The sequence below is a fragment of the Sminthopsis crassicaudata genome, chromosome 1, assembly GCF_048593235.1.
Source record: "Sminthopsis crassicaudata isolate SCR6 chromosome 1, ASM4859323v1, whole genome shotgun sequence".
Lineage (NCBI taxonomy): Eukaryota > Metazoa > Chordata > Mammalia > Dasyuromorphia > Dasyuridae > Sminthopsis > Sminthopsis crassicaudata.
Genome location: NC_133617.1, coordinates 394,308,177 through 394,321,781, shown reverse-complemented (window position 1 = coordinate 394,321,781; position 13,605 = coordinate 394,308,177). Strand labels below are relative to the sequence as shown.

At 36.5% G+C, this 13,605-nt stretch overlaps 1 protein-coding gene across 2 annotated transcripts in view; it reads left to right on the top strand.

Moving 5' to 3' along the window:
* WDR90 (WD repeat domain 90) overlaps positions 1–13,605 on the top strand; it is a 53,691-nt gene that overhangs the window by 35,010 nt on the left and 5,076 nt on the right. Inside the window, exons 35-38 of one of the 2 annotated variants that reach the window (XM_074279781.1) lie at positions 753–864; positions 7,547–7,718; positions 8,288–8,410; positions 8,935–9,112. In XM_074279781.1, the coding sequence (XP_074135882.1) occupies positions 753–864; positions 7,547–7,718; positions 8,288–8,410; positions 8,935–9,112 (585 nt within the window). Of the gene's footprint in view, positions 1–752; positions 865–7,546; positions 7,719–8,287; positions 8,411–8,934; positions 9,148–13,605 lie in introns of both variants that reach the window. The other variant, XM_074279782.1, reaches the window with a different exon arrangement.

Sequence of the window (13,605 nt, the reverse complement as noted above, 5' to 3'; positions counted from 1 at the left end):
TTCTTACATCATTGCAATTATCTCTAATAGTTTCTCCCTCCCATTTCCAAAGAGCCATCTCATATGACAAATACTATTTTATTAGAGTCCAAAAACATACAGTGTTTAATACCTGTAGATTTCCCAGCTCCATGAATAGGCAGATTGGGGATATCTTCTTACACTCTTCTTTCAAGTCCCATTTCATCTTTATAATTTTGTTACATTTACTTTTGCTTTTTTGGTGTGATGTTCTTTCCATTTATATTGTTATAGTTACTATATTGTTTTCTTGTCTCTGCTAATGTTATCCTGCATCACTTTGTGTAGATCTTTAATATTTCTTTGTATTCACCATATACATCATTTCTTGTACAATAATATTCCATTATATGTGTATACCACAGTTTGTTTAGCCATTCCCCAACTGATAGGCACCTATTTTGTTTCTAATTCTATTGGAGTACAAAGAGATTTTTTTTTTTTTCTTATCAATGACTTTCTTGGGGTTTAAGCTCCATAGTGGAATCTTTGGTTCAAAGGCTCTGAATGTTTTAGTCACCTTATTTGAATAATTCCAAATTACTTTCCAAAATGGTTGTATTAATTTACAGCTCCACCAACAATGTATTGATGATATTATCTATTCTAACATCCTTCAGGGTATCCCAGTCTATATCCTAAGATCTCTTTTAACAATAATATTCTGTGGTTCTCTGATCAGTTCAAGACCCAAGGTCAGGAAATGGATTAATTTTTTCCTGGTGTCCTAGGTATCCTTCTGTGTTCTGGAAACCGGCTAGTCAGCGGCAGCAACACTAAGCGGATTCGCCTGTGGGCAGTCGGAGCAGTGCAGGAGCTGAGACTGAAGGGTTCCAGTGCAAGGTGAGACAGGTGTCTTGTACACCAGATAATCATTCATCTGTTCAATAAACATTTACTAACCACTATGTGCCAGTGACAGTCTTAAGCGCTGGATACCCACTACCAGTTGCTTCTTTTGAGGAGAGGAATCATTTGGGCATCCAGAACTTGGGACTCAATTGTCCAGCTATGTAAGTAGAGATGATTCAAACACTATGCTGTAACTTTAGTTCCTGGGGTCGCTAGTGTTACTTCTCAAATAGAGAAGGACCATTAAATTTTGTTTCCTTTCTGAATGATTCTCTCTTATTTCTAAATCACAGAACCATCTTTGTAAAGTTAGAAAGGATTTAGAGACCATCAGAGCCAATCTCAAAGATAACTTGTTTCTTTATTTTCATTTTTTTTTTTCTTTGAAAACTAACTGTTGGGGCAGCTAGATGGCACAATAAATAAAGCACCGGTTAGGAGAATCTGGGTTCAAAACTGGCCTCATACACTTAACACTCACTAGGTGTGTGACCCTGGGCAAGTCATTTAATCCCAATTGCCTCTCCAAAAAAAAAAAAAAAAAGAAAAAAAGAAAGCTAATTGTGCATGTCTTTTGACTGTCTCTTGGGGAATTCTTTTTCTTACAAATTCGAGTAAATGGAAAAAATATTTCAAATAACTAATAATGAGAAAAATACAAATTAAAGCAACTCCTTTTTCATTTTATACCTATCAAATTGGCAAAGATGACCAAAGGGGAAATGACATGTTTGAAAGGCTTTGGGAAATTTGATATACTTATGTACTTTTGGAGTTGTGAATTGGTGTAGCAGGTTGAAAAGCAATTTAAAATCATGCTCCCAGAATCACTAAAGAATGTATACCCTCTGATTCAGCTTTTGACTAAAGGCCTATACCCTGAAGAGAGCAAAAGGAAAAGAAGCCCCATTTGCAAAAATATTTGTAGCAGCTTTTTTTAAACCAGTATTTTATTGTTCCAAATACATACAAAGATAGTTTTCATCATTTATCTTGAAAATCTTGTATTCCAAATTTTTCTCCCTTTTCTCTTCTCCCCCAAGACATCAAGCAATCCAATAGAAGTTAAACGTGTGTAGTTCTTCTAAACATATTTCCATATTCATCATGCTGTGCAAGAAAAATCAGATCAAAAGGGCAAAAAAACCTGAAAAAGAGAAAAAAAATAAGCAAACAAACAACAACTACAAAGAAGGTGAAAATATTATACATTGATCCATATTCAGTCTTAACTTGATAGTTCTCTCTTTCTGAATGCTAATGGTATTTTCCATCTCAAGTCTATTGTAATCAACACATTGTTAAGAAGAGCCATATCCATCACAGTTGATCATCACATAATTATGTTGTTGCCATGTACAGTGATCTCCTGGTTCTGCTTATTTCACTCAGCTTATGTTAGACTCTCCAGGCCTTTCTGAAATCATCCTGCTGATTGTTTCTCATAGAACAATAATATTCCCTAACATTCACATACCATAACTTATTCATCCATTCTCCAATTGATGGGCATCCACTCAGTTTCCAGTTTCTTGCCACTACAAAAAGGGCTGCCACAAACATTTTTGCACATGTGGATCCCTTTCCCTCCTTTAGATCTCTTTGGGATATAAGCCCAGTAGAAACACTGCTGGATCAAAGGGCGTACACAGTTTGATAAGTTAAGGATCATGACTAAGTATGATGGGGCAGGTCAGTTCTCTGGAAATCCCCCTCAGCTGTGAATAACATATTTGAAGGAATTGCAACTGAGCCTTTATTGAGGCAGAATTTGCTTGTGAATTGGCTAATGCCCAGCAGCCACTAACAGGTGGTTCCTGTAACAGATAGCCTTTTGGGCATAGTTCCAAATTGATTTTCTCGATAGCTGGATCCATTCACAGTTCCACCAACAATATATCAGTGTCCCAGTTTTCCCACATTCCCTCCAACATTCAACATTATTTTTTCCTATCATCTTAGCCAACTAAGAGGTGTGTACCTCAGAGTTGTCTTAACTTGCATTTCTCTAATCAGTAGTGATTTAGAGCATTTTTTTCATGTGACTAGAAATGGCTTTAATTTGTTCAACTAAAAATGTGTCTACATATTCTTTGACCATTTACCAATTGGGGATTGAATCATTTATCCACACCTAACACCTTATACCAAGATAAGGTCTAAATGGGTTCATGATCTAGACATGAAGAATGATACTATAAACAAATTAGAAAAACATAGGATAATTTACCTCCCAAATCTGTGGAGGAGGAAGGAATTTGTGACCAAAGAAGAACTAGAGATCATTATTTATCATAAAATAGATAATTTTGATTATATTAAGTTAAAAAGTTTTTGTACAAACAAAACTAATGCAGACAAAATTAGAAAGGAAACAGTAAACTGGGAAAACATTTTTACATCCAAAGGATCTGATAAAGACCTCATTTCTAAAATAGAGAATTGACTCATTTATAATAGTTCAAGCCATTCTCCAATTGATAAATGGTCAAAGGATATGAACAGACAATTTTCAGATGAAGAAATTGAAACTATTTGTAGTCACATGAAAAGGTGCTCCAAATCACTATTGATCAGAGAAATGCAAATTAAGACAACTCTGAGATACTATTACACACCTGTCAGATTGGTTAAGATCACAGGAAAAGATAATGAGGAATGTTGGAGGGGATGTGGGAAAACTGGGGCACTGATACCTTGTTGGTGGAACTGTGAACCTATCCAACCATTCTTGAGAACAATCTGGAATGGGGGCAGTTAGGTGGCGAAGTGGATGGAGCACCAGCCCTGAATTCAGGAGGACCCGAGTTCAAATGTGGTCTCAGATACTTAACACTTCCTAGCTGTGTGACCCTGGGCAAGTCACTTAACCCCAGCCTCAGGGGGAAAAAAAAATGGAGAACAATCTGGAACTATGCTGAAAAAGTTATCAAACTGTGCATACCCTTTGATTCAGCAGTGCTACTACTGGGCTTATATCCCAAAGAGATCTTAAAGGGGGAAAGGGACCTTCTTTGTAGTGGCTAGAAACTGGAAACTGAGTAGATGCCCATCAATTGGAGAATGGCTGAATAAGTTATAGTATATGAATGTTATGGAATATTATTGTTCTGCAAGAAATGACCAACAGGATGATTTCAGAAAGGCCTGGAGAGACTTATATGAACTGATGTTAAGTGAAATGAGCAGAACCAGGAGGTCATTATACATGGCAACAACAAGACTATACCATGATTAATTCTGATGGACGTGGCTCTCCTCAATATTGAGATGATTCAAACCAGTTCCATTTGTGCAATGATGAAGAGAGTCATTTACATCTAGAGATGCAGACAGAGTGGAACAGAGTGTGGAACACAACATAGCATTCTTACTCTATTTGCTTTCGTTGTGTTTACTTTCTCATTTTTTCTTTTTCTTCCTTCTTGATATGATTTTTCTTGAACAAGATAACTGTATAAATAAATATATATTGGATCTAACATATATTTCAACATATTTAACATGTATTGGACTACCTGCCAGCTAGGGGAGAAGGTAGGGGGAAAGAGGAGAAAATTTGCAACAAAACGTTATGCAAGGGTCAATATTGGAAAAATTCCCCATGCATATGCTTTGTAAATAAAAAGTTTTAATAAAAAATTTAAAAAATAATAAATTGAATCATTTCTCTATATATTTTGAAAATGAGACCTTTATCAGAAACACTGGCTATAAAATTTTTTTTCTAGCTCTCTGTTTCCCTTCGAATCTTGACTACATTTGCAAAACCTTTTTAACTTAATATAATCAAAATTATCCATTTTTTATTTCATGATATTCACTAGTGCTTTGGTCATAAATTCCTCCCTTCTCTGCAGATCTGAGAGATAAACTATCCCTTCTCCTAATATGCTTATAGTATCACCCTTTATGACTAAAGTACAAACCCATTTTTACCTTTCTTGGTATAGGGTTTTAGGTGTTGATCAATGCCTAGTTTCTGCCATACTATTTTCCAGTTTTTCTTTTTTAAAATAGCATAGAAGTTTTAGTATATATCCTCCTTCAAAATACCAAGTATTTTGATACCTAATATACACCTTCCTTCAAATACCAAGTGCTGGGGTTAGAACTAAGCTCCCTTCCTATCCTCTGACATCCCTTGCCTTTGGCGGAATGAATGGATCCTCTACTACGGAGCCTATGAAAGGAACCTGGAAAGTAGAAAGATATACATGGGAGTGGGGACCAGGCAGTTCATTGGGCTGTAGTAATAGGATTCAGGTTAGAGCAATTAGTAGTCATTTTGGGGAGAGGAGGTGGACAGTAAAGGGAAATACTATTTCTTTGTCTTTGTCTTGGAGACTGTGAATTTAAAGAAAATGATAGTGTTTTGGGGAAAGCAGATTAATCTCCAAGCATCTGTTAAAATGTCTACTTGATATAAAGATAAGAATGAAACCTCTAGGAGCTTATATTCCGTAGGCAGAAAGACTAGGTACAACATATACACAAATAATCCAAAAGTTTGGGAATTAAGAGGCTTTAGGACAATATTCTCACTAGAATTTCATAGAATGAGACTCTCATTTTTAGATTCCAGCTGTATTTCAAAAGACAACTGGTTTACACCAATTTCTCCAAATTCTGCTTCCTAGTACTTTTAAAAATCCATGTACAGAAAGTAGCAATAGCTAGAATAGACCCCGAGGTCATCTCCCAAGGCAGTCACTAAAGAAAGCTTGGTTAATTGACTAAGGGGACTCATTTAGTCTTCTCTGCATTATGTTCCATATTTTGGTATTAGAATTTTTTGGGACTAGTTGAGGAATTTAACCACCTGGATGATTTGGTTTTTGTGATGTGCTTCTAACAACTGGCTCATATAAAAACAAATCCCATTTTACTGTGTGAAGTCTGTAATAAAAGAGTGATTTGTTCATACACAGACATTTTGTGTGAGCATCTGCTTTGTTTAATGTGCTATGCTAGATCCTGGGAAATACAAAGATAAAACATGGTTTCTTCCCTAGAGAAGCTTGCACTTTAATAGAGGTAGTTAGATATAAGTCAGATAAAAGTAAACCAAATTCGAATATTATATGTGCATAAGAGGAATGAATTTAAAGTGCTCAAAGATCAGCTAAAGGAAAGATTGCTTCTAGCTAGGAAGTTATCAGCAAATACTTTATGGAGGAAAAGTGAATCTTGAAAATCTCTTCCCATCATCATAAGAACTCAGTACCTGTGTAATCTACCTCTCTATTGCCATGGGTGATCTCTTCCCAAAATAGACCTAAGAAGATCTTATAATACCATGATTAAGAAATATCACATGAGATTATAATGACAGCTAATATTTATGTAACTCTTACTACGTGCCAGGAATTGGATTTGAGCACTTTACAAATATTTTTACATTTGATCCTAATGACAACACTGTGATGTAGATGTTCTTATAGTCTGTATTTTACATTTGAAGAAGCTCTGGCAGAAAGGTTAAATAACTTGTCCAAGGTCAAACAGCTAGGAAGTGTCAGAAGTTGGATTTGAACTCAGGTCTTCCTGACTGCAGGCTTGATAACATGATCTACTGAACCACCAACTGACTTTACAGTTTCTCATCACTGCACCTTGAGGCTACATGTAGTAGGAAACCCTGGGACACTTTTGGTATTAGCCTGTTAAAGGCTCAGCTTCTGACCTTCCACCTACACATGTCCTCTGTCCAGGTATGGCTTAGCACAGCTGGTGCTTATTGGCTGGATATACCCATACTACCTAACTAGAAATCTTTTTCATACATTGACTGGAATTACTCATTTTGCCTCTTTAGCAGGGGTTCCTAAGCCAGGGACTGTGAACTTGTTATTTCAGTATAATTGGTTTCTTTTGTTATGCTCAGTATTTTATTTTGTGCACATAATTCTGAGAAGGCTTCACTAGATTGCCAAAGCATTCTATGACAGAAAAAATATTAAGAGCACCTGCTCTGATCTGATCAAGCCTTCAGTGTCTTTCTCCCACCATGCTTCCCTAACCATCCCTGTACCCCTATTTACCTCTCTAAACACTGGACAATTCTCTTCTTTCCAGGCTCCCTACAACTGAAACTCTATGATCATTCCACTTCTAGGCCATCATCTCAACTAAAAAAGTGACTAAATATCCTGTGTGGAGCATGCTGACTTGGCTACAGACCCACGAGGTCTGGAGTGTTGAGTAAATCTCTCTCTGCATGGTTGGATGTCCTTTGGCTCCTGACAAACAAGGAACACCCATGTTGATAGGCAAAGAGAGAAAGGGAAGACATTCTTGGCATAGAAGAGATCAAAGGCACAAATGGGAAGACATGGAAAATGTATCTATTGGGGGAGAGACTCAATAACTAGTCTAGTATGTCTGAGGTATAGAACAATAGCAAGGAAGTAGAGTCAGTTCAACTAGGATCCACAGTGTGTGTGCTTGTGGGGATGTAAGTGGGGAAAAAACAGGCCCTTGAATGCACAACTAGAAAATCTGAGCTTCATTGTAAAACTTTTTGAGTGAAACACTGATCAAACCTCTTTATTAGTTGTAAGCAATATAACATCCTTTAGTCCTTTCAGACTACTTCTATTTTCTCCACTATTTCCTCCATTTCTTTTTTTCCTATTCATTTCAAATTTCCAGACTTTTTATTGTTCCTCAGGTCCAGCTCTGTTTTTATGGAGCAAGAAATGACTTTGGATGGTGCTGTGGTCAGTGCCAGCTTTGATGATAGTATGGATATGGGCATTGTAGGCACAACTGCAGGTACTCTGTGGTATATCAACTGGGCTGAGAGAACCAACATCCGTCTCATCAGTGGCCACAAAAACAAGGTAAAGAGTCAGAAGGCATAAACTTTGCAGATACTCTGAGAGTGCTCAGTGTGTCAGCTGAGAAAAATGTATAGGGATATGTCACATGAGAATGCATGAGTTTTCTTCTTCTATTGCCTATTTACAAACAGACTTATTTTTTACTCAGCTGCTGTCTCTGATCACATTGTATTCAAATGTAGGAGAACTTTGGAAGATTGGGGCTTTATATCATTTTGGAACTGCAGGGAAGGTTGCCAGATTAGGCATTCACTTATCTAACTTAACTTTTTTGAGACACCTCAGATATTTTAAAGAATATCTTTTATTTTATCTGTGTCCCTGCTTTAACGATTAAGACAATATTATTTCCACATTGATTACTAATACAGTGTCATCTGTGTAGATGATTGACCAGCTTCACAGTTGTTAAGGGCAGGTGGCGGACAGGCTAGGGTATAACAAGTTGCCTGTTAAAATAATAATAATCCAGTCTTTTGCAATGGCTAAATTTTCTCTTTGGTGAAACTCTCTTTGGAGAGAAAGGAGAACACAAGCCACATTAGTATCTCCTCTCCCTGTTGTTGCAGGTGAATGAAGTGACCTTTAGCCCTACTGAGTCCCACTGCGCTACTTGTGGTGATGACGGCAGTGTACGAGTCTGGTCCTTGGCCAGCATGGAGCTGGTGGTACAGTTTCAGGTGCTAAATCAGGTACTTACGGGACACAGCTAAGGGATGTCTAATTACATAAAACATACTTCCCTTGGGTCTGGGGACTATTCCTCAACACAGGGTGCTCCCCTAAATTGGGAGTACATTCTAGTGCTAAGCTGGGTTGTGCTTTCTGAATTGGGAAGGGGGAGCTGAAACCTTATGTCTTTTTACTCTTAAGGAGCCTAAGGAGATGGTTTTCATATGGGGACTGAAATAGGGGGAAAGAATGGATCTAAACAGGATGAAATTTAGCAGGGGTAAATAGATTATATATTTGTAAAAGATTGTAAAGGAATAGAAGGAGAGATGTGACTAGAAAGAAGTTGATGTAGAAGAGACCAGAGAGTCCTATTGTTTAGCAAATTACCCCTCTCTTTTGTAAATATGGGGTAAAACAGTGTGATGTGATAGAGGAGCTTATTCTGTATTTCAGTTTAGACTGCATTAATAGAAGCAGAGTTTGCATAATGAGGGAAGTGATAGCTGGAGGCAGCTTGTCCAAGCATGTCTCTTTCTCTTAGAGTTGCTTGTGTCTGGCCTGGAGTCCATCAGCCCACAGCAGCAGAACTGACCACCAGCAAGTCGTGGCAGGCTACAGTGATGGCACGATCCGTGTATTCAGCATTTCCCGGACAGAAATGGAGCTGAAGATACACCCTCACCCTGTAGCACTGACAGCCATCTCCTTCTCTGTGGACGGTGAGGGTTAACCCAGCATTTTCTCTGGGAATCAGGTACTGGCTTCCTTGGGATTTCAGCCCTTTCTAGATGGCAGAAAGTTTAGAAGATCCTCAGACTACTGGAGCTGAATTTTCCCTGTGGTTTCCAATGGTTGTCTTAGGGGTGGGGAAGAACACTGGGACTGGTTATATCAAACTCGCTTCTTCAAGTGTGTTTAAATATGGTAGAGTTCAAGTAGCTCTGGAATCATGGTCAGGAGATGTTGGCTCCATCTCTGCCATCATCTATTAGTTGGATAGTCTCACACGAATCTCATAGCCTTCCTCAGCTTCCTTTTTTCTGTTCCTTCCACTCCACTTGGTGGTTGTGATAAGAGCATGTTGTAAGTTGTAAAGCATTAGGTAATTGTGAGTTAGGGCAACTAGGTGGCCCAGTGGATAGAGTTTTGGGCCTGGAGTCAGGAAGATCTGAGTTTAAAAGCAGCCTCAGACACTTACTAGCTGTGTGACCCTGAGCAAGTCATTAAGCCTGTTTGCCTTAGTTTTTTTCTAGAAAAGGAAATGGCAAATCATTTCAGTGTCTTTGCCAAGAAAATATCAAATGAGATTACATAGAGTTGAACACTACTAAAACAACACAAAATATGAGCTTGCGCTTGTGCTCTCTCTCTCTTTCTCTCTCACTCTTGCTCTGTCTCATCCCCCTAACCCTCCGCCCCCTTTCCTCTCCCCTCTCTTTTAAATATGTGAAAAATACTTTTTCAGGACTGTCTTATTTTCCCTCAGTGCAGAGAATTTTTAATTTGTATATTTTCTAGTTGCCTAATCTTGGGTGATCTTTGATTTCTTTCTTTGAGCCTTAGTTTCCCCATCTATAAAATGAAATGAAGATTTTAATCTTTAAACCTATGTTTAATGGTGTCCTCTTTCTATTTATCCCTCCCTCACAACTTCAAGATGTCATCAATCAGAATTTTCCATTTAAAAAAAAAAGTTAAGTTTTAAAATACATCTAAGGAGCCTTATTATTTCACATGACTTAGTTTAATCATAGGAGCAGAAAATCCTTATAGTTTCTCCTTCTTTCCAAGAAACAGAGGGGGCAGCTAGATGGTGCAATGGATAGAGCACTAGCCCTGAAGTCAGGAGGACCTGAGTTCAAATCTTATTTCAGACACTTAATACTTCCTAGCTGTGGGTCCCTGAGCAAGTCACTTAATCCCAATTGCCTCAACAAAAAACAAAAACAAAAAACAATAATAGCTTCTTATTTCCTTCTTTGCTATAATACAGGCAACATTTCACCAAGCTTCTTCCTGTGTTCTCTTCCCTCTTTCCAAACTCCTTTTTACATGGGCTTCTACTACAAAGTAGGAGTGACCCCTCAGCACACAAGCATCAAACTTTTTTAAAAAATATTTTATTTATTTTAATCAGCCAAGATATAGCTTCTCAAACTCTCTTCATCTCTAACTGAGAACTCAAGAAAAACAAAACCCATGACAAACATATCAAAATAGTCAATTGGTAATTAAAAAAAAATTTCCACATTGGTCATATCCAAAAAATATTTTGTCTCATTCTGAATTCTGAACCTTTCACTTCTATTAGGAGGTGGGTAGTATGTTTCATCATTAATCCTTTGGAATTCTAGTTGACTGTTATACTGATAAAAAAAAGTTCATTACCATAGTGTTCCATCACATTTATTATATTATTTATTTATCCATTCCCCAATTTATGAGCATCCCCTCAGATTCTCATTTTTGTCACCTTAAAAAGATATATGAATATTTGTTTTACCTCCTTAGTATTGGTTTTTGCTAAGAAGTAATCCTGAAATCTGCCCTCCCTATAATTTTCTTTCATCCCTTCTCTTTCTTTCTTATTTTCCTTTTAAGTGTGTGTGTGTGTGTGTGTGTGTGTGTGTGTGTGTGTGTGTGTGTGTGTGTGTGTATTTCCTCTTTTGAACAGTTCAGAGGTGAGGTTTGTGTCAGCTGCTTCTTCATACCACCCCCCTTCTTGCTTGTATAGATTTCTACTTGTGAACCCTGATTATGTAATTTTCCCTAACCTTCCTTTCCTCCCACAATGTATTCCTCTTCTTTTTCTATTTTTTTCATAAGATAATCAAGATATAATTGAAACATTCCATCTTTTAAACTCCTTTGAACCTTGTTGAAAATTGGGTTCCTCTCTCCATATTAGAGTAAAAGCAGTTTATACTTGTTTATCTATTATAGTTGGTTTACTTTTTTATATTTCTCTTGACTCCTGTTGTTTGCACTTCAGAGTTTTTATGCAACTCTGATCCTTTCATCAATAATGCTTAAAAGTACTCTATTTCTTTAAAAATCCATTTTTCTCCTGTGAAATTATACTGTTTTGTTGGCTGTTATTCTTGGCTGTAAGCCTATATCCCTTTATCTTCTGGAATGTTGTATTTCAAGTTCTCTGCCCCTTTATGGTGGTGGTTGCTAAATAATGTGTATTTGTACCTTGGTACTACTTGAATTCTTTCTGACTGCAGGAATTTTTTTTTTTTTTTTAAACTTTGAATTTTGGCTCTGATGTTATTGAGAGTTTTCATTTGGGAATGTCTTTTTGGGAAGTGACTGGTGGATTCTTTCTATTTCCACTTTGCCCTATAGTTCTAAAAGATCTAGACAGTTTTCTTTTAAGATTTCTTAAAATATCATATCTAGGCTATTTTATTAATCATAGTAGTCAGATAATCCAATGATTTTTAAATTTTTTTTCTTCTCTGTTTTCCAGATCAGTTGTTTTGCTATGAGATAGCCGACATTTTTTTTTTTACTTTTTTCAGCCTTTTGACTTGGTTTAAAATTTCTTGTTTCATGGAGACCTTGGGTGCTATTTGGTCCATTCTCATTTTTAGGGAATTTGTTGTTTGGACAAGATTTTGTACCTCTTGCACTAAATGGTTAGTTCCTTTTTGAATTCTTTCTTCCATTGTTCGCCTTACTTTTACAATTTCTTTCTCAAACATCCTCATTCCATTTATAAAAACCATTTTTGACTCTTTTCTATTAATCCTTTGCTCCATCTTCCAGGAATTTTAGTTGAGTTTTTGTCCACCCTGTGTTTTTCTTTGAAGCATTGTTGGTAGATATCTTGGAGTCATTCTTGTCTTCTGTGTCTTGAGCAATTTTGCCACTATAATACCTCATTATAATGGGATCCTTTTTTGTTTGCCCATTTTTCAATCTATCTCCTGACTGCAGACTTGTTTTTTTCTCTTTTTTTATAAAAGCATTTTATTTAGACAACTGAAGACAATTAGATTTTCAGAAGCAGTATGGCCATTTAAAGAGAAATCAAATCAAATAGTTTATGATGTATTCCATTTTTTACAGCTAAAACAAAAATTTTCCTGCCTTTAGGAAGAGTCAGTAAAATAAGCATTACATTTCCTTTTTTCATAGTAAGGTAAAATGGTTACAAGAAATCCATCTGAAAAAAGGAAAAAATTTAATGGTCACTTACATATATCCATTCAAAAAAGCATTAAGAAATTAGTCTAAGTGAGCAAATTCTATTTTCCATATTTTTGTTATCTCAGTTTTCACTTAGAAATAACATCATCCTTGCTTTGCTTTCAGCATTATTATACAAGTTTCATTTTTTCTCCCCCTTCCTTTACTTTTTTAGCATAGCTAGAATTTCTTTTAAAAAAAAATACTATCTTTTGCTTTTATCCTAATTTTTTCAATGTATATCTCTCCCCTTTTCTCTTCCCAGAGAGCCATCCTTTTTAATAAATAATAAAAAAGGGAGTGTGGGGGGACTGCTGTATGGTAAACAAAACATTGGCCAAGCTCTGATGTTGCATGTAACATTTTATCTCTCAAATTCCACACTTGTGCAAAGAGCTATAAAACTGTGCATATCATTTGATCCACCAGTCAAGACAATCCTAATAGACTTCGAATAAAAAATGTCATCCACATCCAGAGAGAGAACTGTAGGGACTGAATGTGGATCAAAGCATAGTATTTTTACCTTTTGTTTTTTCCTTCCAGTGATTGTTTTTCCCTTCTTGGTCTGATTTTTTTTTTTTTTTTTTTTTTGCACATGTTTATCCTATATCAGATTGCTTGCTGTCTTGGGGAGGGAAGAGGTAGATAAAGGAGTGAAGGAGAAAAATTTGGAATACAAAGTTGTTTTTCTGTCTCAAGAATTTCATTCTCTTCCTTCCCGAGTTAATGCCTTTGAAAAATTTTAAGTTGTGAGATTCCATTTATCCCCTTTTCAGAGAATATTTTCAGTGAAATTCAGTGACCAGCTAGTGTAATCTCTATGATACATGAAATGAATGCATGAAAGGAATGCACATTAGAACATAACAAGTGATCATCCAGCTTTAAAGTCTCCATTGTCCATTGTCTTCACCAACCAGAATGCTTCAGTTCAACTATCCACTCTTGTAGGTAAACAGTTGTTTCCATTCCTGACAGAAGACTTTGTCTTCTTAGGTCTATCTTTTGGCAG